We start from the raw sequence: 14,321 nt of genomic DNA, 5'->3' as shown, positions 1-14,321 counted from the left end.
CAACGTTCACTATGATAACCAATCACACCCGGAAAATTTAAAAACTGCGGTGAATTTAGGAAAACTTAGTACAGTAAATACTTGAATTGTGCACTTTAAGGACGTCTAATTAAGCATACACATACTAACTTGTCGTTGTCCCTTTTGGGTAATATTCCTTTCAATTTGTTTTTAAATATAAACAGCCGGGAGCCAAAAACTTTGTATTTCACTGTCCAAGTGTTGTCAATAATGTCTTCCAATAGCATAATAACCTTGTCATCTTAACGTTTTAACATTGGGGAAACCGTTGGTGACATTCTGTCATGTATGTTTACATGCATTAAATGTGTGAGAACTAATGCTGTGCCAGTTTCTTGATAATGTGTCTCTTTTCTCCATGAAATATATTTGCCACTACTTGAATACGGTGAATAGATGTAGTTGTAGAGGGTAGGCCTGTACCAATAAGCAATAAATATATTAATCACATGATGGATTAAAACGAGCTCAGTAATTTCCATTTGCATAATCTGTCGTTTTTGTCTTTTTCTTTCTTTCTACCAAAAATTGGGACGATTTTAGTCTTTAATCTGGTTCTTTGGTCTTAACTGGCCTTTTTTTTTTAAGAGAATTTTTGATTCCGTAGACATTATATTTTATTTGTGGTTTCAGTTGTTATATTTAATTTATTTTAACTGTTCTTTGGTAAATTAAGGCCTACTGATCTATTAGAATGCATTCTTGCATTATAGTTCATCAAAACAATATTATTATCGTTTATCACAATAACTTCAGGAACAATTTATCGTCCAGAAAAACTTTGCTATCCCGTCAGTAGAGGGCTCTGCTAAAGGTAGGGATACCCCCAAGAAATCAGATTCAGCGTTATTGTTGTATTTGCCTGACCAGTTTCAATCTCACAGACGTCTATTGACAATGTGGACCAGAACAAACAAAAGCGTTTTCTCCACTGCGGTCGTCAGAAAATATGCCTGGAGGGAAGCAGCCTTACTAAAACGCTGTGAGCACTAATGGACGAGAAGAGGAGCAGGTTTCCATGCTAACACGACCTGTGTGATAACGAGAATAAATGAGCTCAGATTTTCAACAGGCCATTGAGTCACCGGCTGTTAACAAGCCACCTGAGCCATGCAGAAGAAGGTTAACTCGCCACCAGCCTGACATTTCCCTCAAGACCCGCAATGACACTTCCTTGTTTGCTGGACAAATAGACCATTTGCAGAGTGTGTCACCCGGCAGCTCCCGTCCGCGCGCTGGCGTGGGCGTCTCTGCCCTTAGTGTTTGTCCATTGGATCGTTGACTCCATTGATTTGCTGGGGCTTCTGCATTTCTCGCTGACGGTGATGACAGCCCTCGCTATGAAGATAACCGCCGTGGCTGGCATCACGTAACGAGAGATAACGCCGGAGTCGATACTGGAGCCAAATTACCCCAATCGATGGCTGTAACTGGCCAGGCTGGGATTCGATTTTGGCAAAAGGTCTTTGACCAATGATCCTTGCCTCTTACTAAACCGCTAAGGTGCTGCAGTAACCACCACAGACAGGGTCCTGGAGCAAACGTCTGTTTTTTATAAAGGACTCCACATATGAGAACCACAGCAGGAGAGAAAAAGAGAAATGTGAAGAAGTGGGGATTTATTAGGTCATAAGTCAAACACAAAGCAGCAACTCAATGCTTTTAGATATTAAAGACAGGTTATTGGTACGAGATTGACTGGTCCAAGATTGTGTTGTTTCCACGCATATAGGCACGAAACATATGAGATATGACTTAAAAATATATATATTTCAGGTCTATTGGGCCTCTGTCTCTTTAAAAACTCCTGCTCTTTCTGATGCTCCGCCTTCAGGAAGTCATAGCAACATGGCTCCTCTATTAGCCCATTACAGTTTGTTTTTTACCTGCGTTTCACTGAGAAGTAGCTCCTATAACAAGCCAGGTGTTTGCTGGTTGCTGCTGGCTAGTCTGAAGGAGCTGAATGGGGAGCAGGCCAGGTTTGGTGAACAGTTTATGTTAGCAGTGCAGCAATTGCAGTTTTCTGGCCCTTTGAAGGATGCAGTCCCTGAATTCCGACACAGCTTGTATCAAATTTCATCAGTTTGTTTTTAAACAAAAATTGGTTTAGGTATGAAATTCTGAACCTTAAATTACCAGAACTGACCCTTTGCAACTACGTCACTTAATCATTCAAAGCGCCGTGACGGATGTCGGAAGTGACGGAAGTATTGAACAGAGCGACTGAAATTGTTTTCCAAAGTTGTTGTTTTCATCAGTTTATTCATGGCTTCTTCTTGTTCGAGTCGAGCTAATTTGTCTGTCAACGTAACCCCTGGTTGGGGCTCATAGACGGCGCTAGCTAGCTTAGAAACCGACCCAGACCTCCTCCCTCCTGATGTGTTGATCAAATTACCGACTTTGCTTGAATTCACACCACATGGTTTATATGACTGTGTAACAGCGTTTCCCCTTTACACCGCAGCAGCCTTAAAAACGCACAAAAGACGAGATGCTAATCAGTTTCCCCCCCATACATGCTAGGCTACATGACGGTGCGGCAGCCTCCATGACTAGTGGTTAAACGCGCACCTTCTCCATGCCATATTTGACATCTTTCCAATTACACACTTATAAACTATATGAACGTTAGTTTTCTTACCTTGAAAAAGGTGTTTGCAGCAAATTCACGATTACACCGAGGGCTGCCAGTCATTATTATTGACAGCTGCTAGTCGTTATCGTTATGTTTAACAGCTGCTATCCATCTTTCCTCGTTAAAAGTTACAAAATAAAATGACAAGCTTGGTTTGCACCCTTGTCTGTTTGTGTAGCCAGCCGCGCAGCACCCTATGACCATTTTTAAAGTGAAGTAATCAAAAATAGAAGCGATTTTTAGACTCCAGATGTCCGTTTGTAGCCGAGCTTTACGTTGTTTTTTTTTATGTCCGTCATGGCGGAGTGGGCGGAGCTCTGGAGAGCGTGACGTCACGCGACAATTAGGTTAGCTTAGCTGCCTGAATTTTTCTTAAATGAAAATCTTAAAATAATTATTCAAAAATATAATTAGACAAAGAATTAAGCGCACTAAAATATTTTTGAATTGATTCAGAGGATTTCTCTAGAGAATTGATTCTTTTCTGCTTGTCGGACGGCAGCAGCCGTTATTCAATTCATTATCAAATCCTTCGTGTTTAAGAGTGTGACGGCGCCAAACTCCCCTCCCAAACAGGACAATGATCCTAAACATTGAAGACATAAAGAGGCATGGGGAAAAAATATTGATTTCTTGGGCCTGAACAAGATTGTGCAATTTGAGGCGAAATGTCAATAAGCAATTGAGACGACAATTAAAATGTTTCCACATCAATACTTTTAAAAACACAAACGTGGCCCAGCTGGCATCCAATACAAACTGGGAATACAGAAGGAAGTTTGAGCAAATTACCTCAAAACAATGGTCAGGAACTGACATTCATCAATGGATAAAGTTCTAATGGAGTCCAGATTTCACTAATACCGGATAAGGTCTTCATTAGCAGACTCTTTGTTTTAAAGGTAAACAAATGACTGAAATCACAGCAGAATGAAGAAAACCAATCAAAACTTCACACGGAGCCAACAAATCAACTTCGGAAACAAACTAATTTCAAAGGTCGCCATATGGCGCAGCGACTGCTGGCTGCTCTTGACTCTAAATGAGGTAGTTAATGAATTGGCCGACCGAGGAGCGGGGCTGAAATGCCTCCGTAATAGCAGAGGGGATTTAGCAGGCCGACGTCGCATTGACAAATCACGCCGCAGCTCATTGCATATTCTGGCGGGTAGCTGAGCTGGATCCCAGCGGTGGTGTGGAAGTGTGCTGCTCTCAGTTTGGTGTGTTTCTGGGTCTGGGTGAAGGAGCGGGAAGCAGTTGGGCTTGTGATTTATGCAGCGACAAACATTTCAGATTGATTTGAGATTGGCTGTCAGGGGATGGAGACATGGGGAGGAAAGTAAATACAGGATTATTTGATCCCATATGTCAGGAAAATGTCAAAAATGAGCCAAGGCTCTCATCCCACGGTAATTAGTTATTAGAAGAGCTTTTTTAAATATTTGACTGACAGGCTGGGGAGGACACCATTATTCTCCAGTAGCTTAAAGCTGCGGTATGCAACTTTTATAGAAATGTTTTTTTACGTTTGTTAAAGCTGCCACCATGTCGTTACAGATTAATATGAGCCAGATAATCTGTGAAAAGACTGACAACCTCAACCTTCTCCCTGAAGAAAAGCATAGATCCCGACCAAAAACAACCAATCAGAACCAGAAGGCGGGTCTTAGTACTGTCCATCAACTCATGTATGAGCTCCTCTATGTTCTAATGGTGGAAAAACAGCTCACAGTTACAGGAAAACTGTCATCGGAGGCCGTGCTAGCCAGCGTTAGCATTCGTAGCCTTGATTTAAAGGAACTCAGTGTTTCAGCTGTTTTGCAGTTTCCTGTGAGTTTGTTCCAGATCTGTGGTGAATAGAAGCTGAATGCTGCTTATAAATCAGTAAAAAAAAAAGTATAAAATTGGTTTCCATCCTTCTTTTGAGGAGCGTTTTTCCTATAAACAAGCAGACACTTGGTCAGCCGCAGGCCGAGCCTCCAGCTATGCATGTGAAACAAAGAGAAAGGTTCTCCAAGGCCGAGTTTTATCCAGTCCCAATTCTCCCTGAGACGTCTTGCCACCCGACGCATCGTCTAAGCAAACAGAATACACACACACACACACACACACACACTCTTATATGCATACATAAACGGGAGGCTGATGCAAACATGTGCATACACGTCGCCACACACCGAAAAACACCTCAAGGCTGAGCCCCTGCTTTCAATTACCAGGCGGACCGAGGGGAAATCTAAACTTTGACACACCGGGTTGGGGAAGGAGAGCGGGGAAGCCTGGTAGCGCCAGAGGCGTACACTCGCACACCAACACTCACTCAGCCTTCGCTTTCACGCAGGCGACAGGCCGAGGTGTACAGGGAATGTAAAGACATGACATTGAGGGGAAGTAAGAAAAAAATTAATAAATAAAAATGGCGCCGCTTGGTTTGCAGCCTGTTTTCATTCCTGCCCCACGGGAGGCGGCGGCGTGTTGGTGTGTGAGGGAGGGTTTGGTAAATCACTCTGACCTGGAAACGTTCTGGTTCTACTTGAAATAATTAACCGATGCTCACATGACCAGGCAGGCGGTCGTGTTTTTATCACTGAAGCTTCACGTTGGTACTAAAGAGTCAACAAACATGGAGGAGATATTAACATCGTCAACAACTGTGCAAAGTGGGATTACAAAAATAAACTGGCTTAATGGAAACGTTTTGCTGTTAAATGTTATTGCGGTAGCATGAGGTGATTTTTTTCCAAAACCCGGAAGTTACCACTGGTGGAAACGACAAAGAAAATAACAGGAAGTGGAACTAGGATAATGCTTATTAAAGACTTATTGCATGAACAAGTTTCGCACGTAATTAAAAGCACTTGTGATTTTAATTACGTTTCTAATTTAATGGTGACAACGCAATTGCAAAATTGTGTTTTGTCAATATTAGCAGAATATTAAAGTTTTGCACATATTTGTAACGGAAACACAGCTGGTGTCTTGGGAAGGTTTTCCTAAGCAACATTTTTTTAACTTTTTGTTGCATTTTACTTGGATTCTATGTAGATCCGGGGTCCCCAAACTTTTTCCTGTAAGGGACACATAACTTTTCCCTTCTCTGGTGGGGGGCTGGAGTCAGTTTGTAACAGAAAATGTGTTACACATTTATGACCTGCGCTGCTGAAAATTGTGGAGGGGGTGGTGTTTCTCGATTAATTTTTACCCAGAAAGCACATGGGCAAAAACCGTTAGTGAAACCGTCACTGGGACTGACTAGTATATATTTCATTGAGGGAAACCTGGAATGTGGCGTTCATAACAAACACGTGTTCATCTGCTCTACTGCTAGCAAACAACCGTACTGATTAAATAACATAAAAGTCGAGCAGTTCCCTAAAAGTCCAACAGATGGCAGCAATGCGCCATGCAAAACAAAACACCCACAGTTTACAGGACACACCTCCTGCTAAAGAGCCCCCTGGTGGTTGAAGAAAAATCCACATATAAACCGGAAAATACAATATATGAAAAAAAATCTGAATGCTCTCTGGTATTGTTCAGGGGGCCGGACCAAATATAGCGGCAGGCCGGATCCGGCCCGCGGGCCGTAGCCTGGGGATCCACTGATGTAGACCAAAAACAGCAATGTAGTTATCTACATTACTGTTTTTACGCAAAAAAAAAAAAAATTTGATTTTTAAGGGAAAATTCTGCTTTAATGACCAAAATAAAACGACTGTTAAAAGAATACCTTTAAGAAAGTGTAATTGGATTCTTCTGGAAGCTACATAAGGTACATTTATCTTGTGATTAATGGCCTAGTATAGCAGACCTACTCGCTCCAGTGATGCTTTACCTCGTTTCTCTTGGCCACTCGTCGGGCCACGATCAGCTGGATCATCCCGCGCTTGTTGCCTTCTGTTGACATCGACTTCCTCAGCGTCTCCATGGCGTCTTGGTTGGTTTTCCCCAACAGCGATTCGCCGTTCACAGCAATCAGCTGGTCGTTCACCCTCAGCCGTCCATCCTGTTTGTCAGACAAAGAATCATGGTTTATATATTCAGTATTTTTGGTCCAGTACCTTTCCAGAAAGTTACAGGAACTCGTTTCAAGTTAATTCCTTAAAATTGATTTTAAAAAAAACCCAGTTCCACTTTTTTTCAATCAAGATTGAAGAGTTATCTACTTAAGCCCCCATTTCTTGCTGAAAAGTTACTTGTATGTTAATTTAATCTCATTTCAAGTCTACTATGATATTTTCACTAGAAACTAGACCACAAATATTTGGTGATTTTGCATGTTTACAGCCATCAAGTGGAAACTTCTGCTCTAAAAGTTCATAAACAACAGGACGCTCAGTACCTTGCAGGCTGCTCCACCGTTTATGATTGATTTGACAAATATGCCGAGGTCTGCGTGGTTTTCCTTGGAGCGGTTGCCTTTCACGCTGACGCCCAGACCTGCAGAACCCGAGTCGCTGAGCGGGATCTCGAAGGTCAGGAACTCTCTGGTCCCGTCGGGAGTCAGGACCAGTTCATCCTCCTCCGTTTTCTACAACAGGAACAAACAAACATCCAGATTTAAAAAATATAAATCATGGAAATATTTAACTCGGGGATGGTCAAAGTGTGGCCCGTGGGCCATTTACGGCCCTCTGAAGGATTTTGTGCGGTCGCCCCGACACTTTTTCGATCTTGTAAGAAAAGATTTTGAACAGTAAAAAAAAAAAAAAAGAAGTACAAAAATAGATTCCCAATACTTGATGTTTCTGTATTTGTCTTTGTTTGGTGGTTCAACCATTGATCCACTTTTACTCAAATCAGCTACAAATAAGAAAACAATTAACCCCAAAAGGTTTGAAACTGTCTCACATTAACGCAATTGTGCAAAACTTTTGTTATGATTTGCAGTATTTATGTTGTGATGACTTCCTGAAGACGGTGTCAGGAAGAGCAGGAGTTTCTTAAAGAGACAGGCCCAATTTAAAGGCATTAAGTTACAAAGTCAAATTTATTTTAAGTCATGATCATATAATTACTTGATTGTGCTATAAAATGGCACTATGTTGCTGCAAAACAGATAATACAGCCCCTTTAAAATAATTTTTGTGGCCCCAAAGTGATTTCAACTTAACAATTTAGATCTTCATGACAAAAACTTTGATTTAATTGCTTGCTAACGGTTGTAAAATGTGTTTTATTGTCAATGTGGCAGAAACTGTGAGCATTGTTTCTGCCAGAAGGTTGTTTATAAAACCTATACTGCACCTACTTATGCAGGTACACAAACATTTCCCAGGAGATGAATCTCAAGTACCAGTGCATTAAAACTCGCACATTTAGAGACATTTCTATTGTGGAGCATCTGCAGGTGCAAAAACAGTTTCAGTTACATAAAACATGACTTTCTGTTGATGATTAAATCATATTGGTGGGCGTATTTTGGCTCTTTTTTTGTATGTGGAGTTAAAGAATGGAAATAGATGCTCAAACTACCAAGCTAATAACATAAAAAAAAATAAAAAGCTAACGGCTAACTAACAGCCCAGCTGTGTGTAAACTTCCCAATAAAAAGCAAACAAACAAATGAGGCATTAACAAGCTAATTGTCATTTCAGTCAGGCCTGTACACCACCAGGCTAACAGCTAACTAGTAACTGAGTTATTCAGACCTTAAATACCGATATTTAGCTAACAAGACTGTTAGTTTTTTACTTTAAGTAAAAAAAAACTAACAGCAAACAACAACTGCTATGATTGTAATATACCAGGCTAACACCTAACTAGCAACGTAGACATGCTAACAGCTAGCATCACTTACTTTGCAAGAGTTAGTTGTTTTACTTGTCCTCTAGTTTATTTCCCAACCTCAAAAACCAAGCAAAGTAGATTAAGATGCATCTAATTACATGTGTTGTGTTTTTTTAAAAACAACCATTAAACTGAAAACACCCACAAAGAAAAACAAAAACGCTAGTTAGCATCAAGTCTCAGTGGGGTCCTACCTAGTCAAGCCTGGCACAATTTTCTCTGAGCTATAAAAGTCAGCCCAGCAGCATGATAAGCTAGTTTCTAGTGTGTCAGGAGAAGGAGAATCCACACGAAAACATGGCACAGATCTACTTTACGAGTTGGCCTGGTGGCTGGCTGCTAACTCGCAGCCCTGCGGTCCGGGGAAAAAAGAAATAACTTCCTCCTCTCAGAACTTATCATGCTGTCTGGTTCGCCACAGTCAGCGGCACACTTGACTGACATCTCTTCCTGATTTCAGAGTTTACAGGCTCTTCCTGGGAGCTATAATTATAATAGACAGTGTGCTGCATTTATGTGCAGTGCAGTAAAGTTTCCTTCTGCTACTGCACTCGTTTCAAAACCTATATATGTCTAAATAGTTGCGGCTTTGATTACAAGTTTGGAAATAACCCGCGATATAATATTTATAGAAAATATAATGGAAGAAGAGATTGTAGCAGGAGAGAAAGATAGTAAAATCTGTACCTGATGTCACCCAGCAACCCGGCACTAACACATCAGCCTAATTGACATGCTGAGAGCTTTCTCGCGCTTCCCTCTTACAACAGGTGCTTCTCTCACTTCATTTCTTATATTCATCCTCACTCTCTCTTCCAGAGCAACAATAAAAAGCCATTCTCTCTCTTGCTTGTTATTTGACAGCTGTCCTGTGAATAGAAGGGTGCGCGCACGCTGCCGCCTGGCAATTATTGTGCACGCCTAATGAATTCAATCATCAGGCTCGGTGTCAGCATGTCATTAGCCCCCTTTGTTTGCTGGGAGAGAGATGGAATTACTCTTTGTGGAATGGGGGGGGGGGAGAAGAAGAGGCAGAGAGGGGTGGGGGGGCAAAATGAAGATGGAGTTTAGATGAATGAGAGGGAACACAAGAAAAGGAAGCATGAAAACCACAGTCAGCATGGCTATATGTTCTAAAAACAACAAATAATGCAGAAACCAATTATTTAAAAAAAAAAGACATCGGAGGCAGGAATTTATTTTCTAAAATAATATCCAGATTATTCCAACTATTTATTTTAGTAGCATAATTAACAACAGTGAGTATGGGAGAAATAAACCTGTCTAACTGTAATTTGACTGAGTGAGAAAGAAATCAGATTAAAAGTAAAACATACAAAATCTAATTCCGTCTGAAGGCTAATGCTAACGTCCTGTTAAATTAATCAAGTCAGTGTTTTAAACATTATGCAAAATGTCAATTTATTACCACAAACATAAAAAAGATAACTGTTTCTGTGTTTGTTTGTTTTTGTTGGAATCCTTTCAAAAATGCCATCTTTTGGTTTAGAGTAACAAAGTTAGCATTCTAATATCCCATATGGAATGCCTGAAATGCCAAGAGATAACTTCATAAAAAAAAATCTTTTTTTTTTTTTTTTTGTAATCTATTTAATATTACAAAAAATTGTTAGCTAATTGGCCTAGTTAAGAAACAACTATTTTGCTTCTTGTAGTTAGCATGACTCAGTTAGTTAGCAGATTTGTAAATTATAAGCCTAACGCTTGTCTTCCTTCTTTTATTTAATTTTTTATGGAATAGAAACAGACTTTTTTATCCTAAAGTAGAAATTCAGTTGTTAGCTTGAGGTTTTTCATCTTCTGAATTTTGGTTTGGAATAATGACTTTTGTTAGCCGTTAGCTTGCAGTTAACAACAGACTTGGTTGTTTACTGTTTGAATCGTAGTTTATAAACGTCCCTTGGTCGTTAGATTGTAGTTTAGAAAAATTACTGGGTTGATCACTGACAACTTGTAGTTTTCATCCACAGCTTAGTTGTTAAATAGATTTTGGTTTGTAGTTTACTAGTGCGATTTGGCTGATAGCATGAATATATCTACTGTTAGCATATGCTTATTGTAGGCTTTTATGATGTAATTTTTTATTGTGCTGCTGTGTTGGCCAAGTTGCTCTTGCAAAAAGACATTTTTTTTTATCCTGGCTAAATAAAGATGAAAAGAAAAATGTAATTTAGATGCATGAATTAGTAGTAATTTAGCTTTTGGCTTGTAGTTTTTAAGCGAGACTTAAATGTTAGCTTATAGCTAGCAAGTTTATTTTTGTTTAAAGACAGTCTGTAGTTGGAAAGCATTGGTCAGCTGTTATTTAGATCATCTGTTGTTAATTACTCAGTTGTTATTTATTTGTTTACAAAAACCTATCGGTTGTTTGCTAGCTGTGCTAGCTGCATTGCTAAAATTAGCTCAGAGCTTTCCTTGTTGTATTACAGCTTCTCAAGTGAACAAACCTGAACAACAACCTTTTATACAAAATATAGATCGAATAACTTGTATATATTATATATAACTTGTATATATTACTAAAATAAAACTTTCACTAAGTCTGTGAAAGTCTCCTTTCACAGACTTAGTGAGAATGTCCAATTGAAGATATGTTGGTTTTCTGTCCCAAATCAAATTTAAACAAAAAATGCTAATTCGATCAGTGAAAGGAAAAAAAAAAGAGAAATATCCCATTTTCAATAACAGGATTTGCTGGTATTGAAAATAGTAAATGACAATGTTTTGGTAGAAATAATATCCATTTAAAATTCCTTCATTTTGTTGAGCCAAAAGTGGCCAAAGGAAATGAAAATAGATTTCTTATCTCAGCCCTTTAGACGTCCATTAGGTCACACATTCTAAACGTTTCAAAGGATTTTGCAATAACAATGAAGACAGGAAAGAGGGAATGCAGCAAAATGTGACAAGGTAAAATTAAATTAAAGACAGCTGCTGGAGGGAGGCGCGACGGCACAAAGAGAGGCTGAATGAAGGTGAGAGGAGAGAGGAGGAGGAGTGATGTGCTGAGGAGATGAAGGACAGAGACGAGCACAGCGAGGGTGAAAAGCCGAGAAGAAACGGGTGAAAAGAATGAGTGAGAGCACGACAATGACAGAGCGAGCGGGCGACCGAGTGTGAATGAAGGGCCGCCAGAAAGGGATGAATCCATGTGGAACACAAAATGAGAGACACTGCATCCCCCTTCAGTCTGAATGTATATCTTTTACTTTGTCCCACCTTTTCCTTTCACGGCCGTCCGTCTTTTTATTCACCTGTCTTCCTTTTATGCCGCTTTCCGAACTTCTTCACTGTTTCCCAAACTATTCCTGCTCACGTTCTCGTCTCGACTTTCAACACTAGCTCTCTTCTTTTGTCCCGGTTTTTCTGCATGTCGCTCGTTTAAGAGAGAAAACGTGAAAGTCGTGAAAATTAAAAATGGAAAACGAAACCTATTATTGCAGAAATGACATCCAAAGGTCTCGTTATGTTCAGTTCAAAATATTAAAGTACAAATACAGAAAGTTTTACACTTTAAAAATCACTTGGGAGTCGTTTGTCTCAAAGTGGCCAAAATGCAAGAAAAATAAATCAAATCAAAAATATTTATCCAATCAGAATAGGGGAAAAATTACAAACTATTTTTCAAACTCAAGTGTTTTTGTAAGGATATTTGCAATTTGTTGCATTTTAAACAGTTATGTTTCCAATTTTTTTTACATTTTTGTTCTTGAATATTGATTTTCTTGTTTGTGTGAGTTCATGAAAAGATGTTAATCGATTAGTTTTGCTTCTGTAGTTCTGTAACAGAATGTGTTCATAATTTAATGATAAAACTCGTTTTTGATTGATTCAGATTTTTAAAAACAAGAAAAAAAAAATCAATCAGTAGTGCATACTTAACAAAAAATAAAAAATAATTTGTTTACCACTACTGTTCTGTGTGAAAAGGAGCAGAAAGAAGCGAACACTAATTTAATCCTGCACCATATCTCAGATTAATTAAATATATTGATTACTGACTCAATATTTATCAAACAATTTGCTTTAGTTTGCAGTTTAAAACCAGGATTTGGTCATTTTGAGTTCAGATGTTAGTTAGTAAGAATCCCTTGGTTGTTGGCTTAGACAGTGAAGCATCTCTGTTTGTGAATTAATGATTAAATTGATTAATTGAGTGAATAAATTGATTAATTGATCTGATTTAATATGGGTTTCTCCACTGGCTGCCACCATCTTTAATGTTTCTTAAACCAGTTAAATTTACCTGGATAAGGCCATTTCATAATACGCCATCTTTACAAAAAGAAAGTAAATTAAACTTTTAATGAACATCTTCCACCCTGAACATCTTTCTCTTCTTTATATTCAACAGGTGGCGCTACTGAGAGCGGCATTTTCAGAACTACAGCTCCACTTTTTCCCCTCTGAAATGATTAAGAGTTTGGCGGCAAACTCAAACAACCCGGGCGATTCGACGTCTTCTGGAAAAGTTTCCAGAACGAAATTAAAAACAGAAAGTTGTGGGTGATGGTTGCTAAGGAGGAGACAGAAGGAGACGGTGATGGAGGTGAAGAGGAGGCAGTGAAGGGTGTAATTGGTCAGGGGAAGTGGAGCGTGGCGGCCATTGTTGGCTGCTTACTGTAGCATCCATCTCCACATCCTCATCCTCCCGATTCTGCTGCTGCATTTAACCGCCGCCATTTGGATACACGCACTTCGTAAGTTCGTATGCGACCTGTTGTGTTTGCTTTAACCTCCATCTTTTAAGTGAAAATAAATCCGCCCTCTCGTTTTAATCCGTCCATCAGTTTCTGGTTCCTCCTGTCCGTCTCTTCGTCTCTCCCAGCGGCTGCGATGCGCCGCGATGATAAACCATGAATATCAAATACCTGCTTGATCGACTGGGCTGAGAGCGGCTCAGCAGGGGAGGAAGACCACTGGGTGTGTGTGTGTGTGTGTGTGTCATGGTTCATTCATGTTTTCATTTTAAAATTCTGCACATATTCAGAATTTCCAGGATGATTTCTTTATGGCAGATATTTCCAGAGAAACTTCAGATAAAAGGGAGGGATGGATGGATGGATGAACCGATGGATGGAATGATGGATGGATGAACAGATGGATGGATGGATGGATGGATGAACAGATGGATGGATGGAATGATGGATGGATGGACGGAAGGATGGACAAAGAAAATAGATGGATGGAATGATGGATGGATGGATGGACAAAGAAAATGGATGGATGAATCCATCTATCCATCCAATGGAATCCATCCATTCCATTCGTAAAGAGATGAATGGATGGATAAACAGATGTATAGGTAAACGGATGGATGGATAAAAAGATGGAGGCACATATCTTCCAAACGGTTGACCAAATACTCAAACCCAAATTGTTTTTTACCAGACTTTAAAAAACCCAAATCAAATCCCGACTGAAATTTTTCCTGCCTTCCTGTGACAACAAACTGAATAAAAACTAAAACGGGTCCCTAAAAGACGAGTCGCCGTCTGGAGGAGGAACCATCTGATGCTCACATCTAATCAGCCGCCCTCTCTCCGTCTCCGTGGCGACCTCCAGAACCCGTTTGAGTCCCGATCCGATCGGAGGAATCACACCAGCAGCTGCTACCAGACGCTCCACATATGTGAGCGCCAAGAAACGGAGCTGCAGCCTGAGACAGAAGAGAGTTTCTCAGTTTGTAACGTGACGGCGGCGAGATGGGACTGAGTTCATCATGACGGATAAGGGCTTCAGGGATGGATGGATGGATGGATGGATGGATGGATGGATGGATGGATGGATGGATGGATGGATGGATGGATGGATGGATGGATGGATGGATGGATGGACAAAGAAAATGGATGGA

At 40.0% G+C, this 14,321-nt stretch overlaps 1 protein-coding gene across 12 annotated transcripts in view; it reads right to left on the bottom strand.

The window, feature by feature from the left end:
- pard3ab (par-3 family cell polarity regulator alpha, b) overlaps nucleotides 1–14,321 on the bottom strand; it is a 266,919-nt gene that overhangs the window by 97,906 nt on the left and 154,692 nt on the right. For all 12 annotated transcript variants that reach the window (XM_008433893.2, XM_008433895.2, XM_008433892.2 and 9 more), the window contains 2 exons: nucleotides 6,999–7,187; nucleotides 6,492–6,662 (listed from right to left, as the gene is read on the bottom strand). In XM_008433893.2, coding sequence (XP_008432115.1) covers nucleotides 6,492–6,662; nucleotides 6,999–7,187 — 360 coding nt within the window. The remainder of the gene's footprint in view (nucleotides 1–6,491; nucleotides 6,663–6,998; nucleotides 7,188–14,321) is intronic.

This window comes from Poecilia reticulata, linkage group LG17 (genome assembly GCF_000633615.1).
Source record: "Poecilia reticulata strain Guanapo linkage group LG17, Guppy_female_1.0+MT, whole genome shotgun sequence".
Lineage (NCBI taxonomy): Eukaryota > Metazoa > Chordata > Actinopteri > Cyprinodontiformes > Poeciliidae > Poecilia > Poecilia reticulata.
This window is presented reverse-complemented; position numbering and strand designations above follow the sequence as displayed.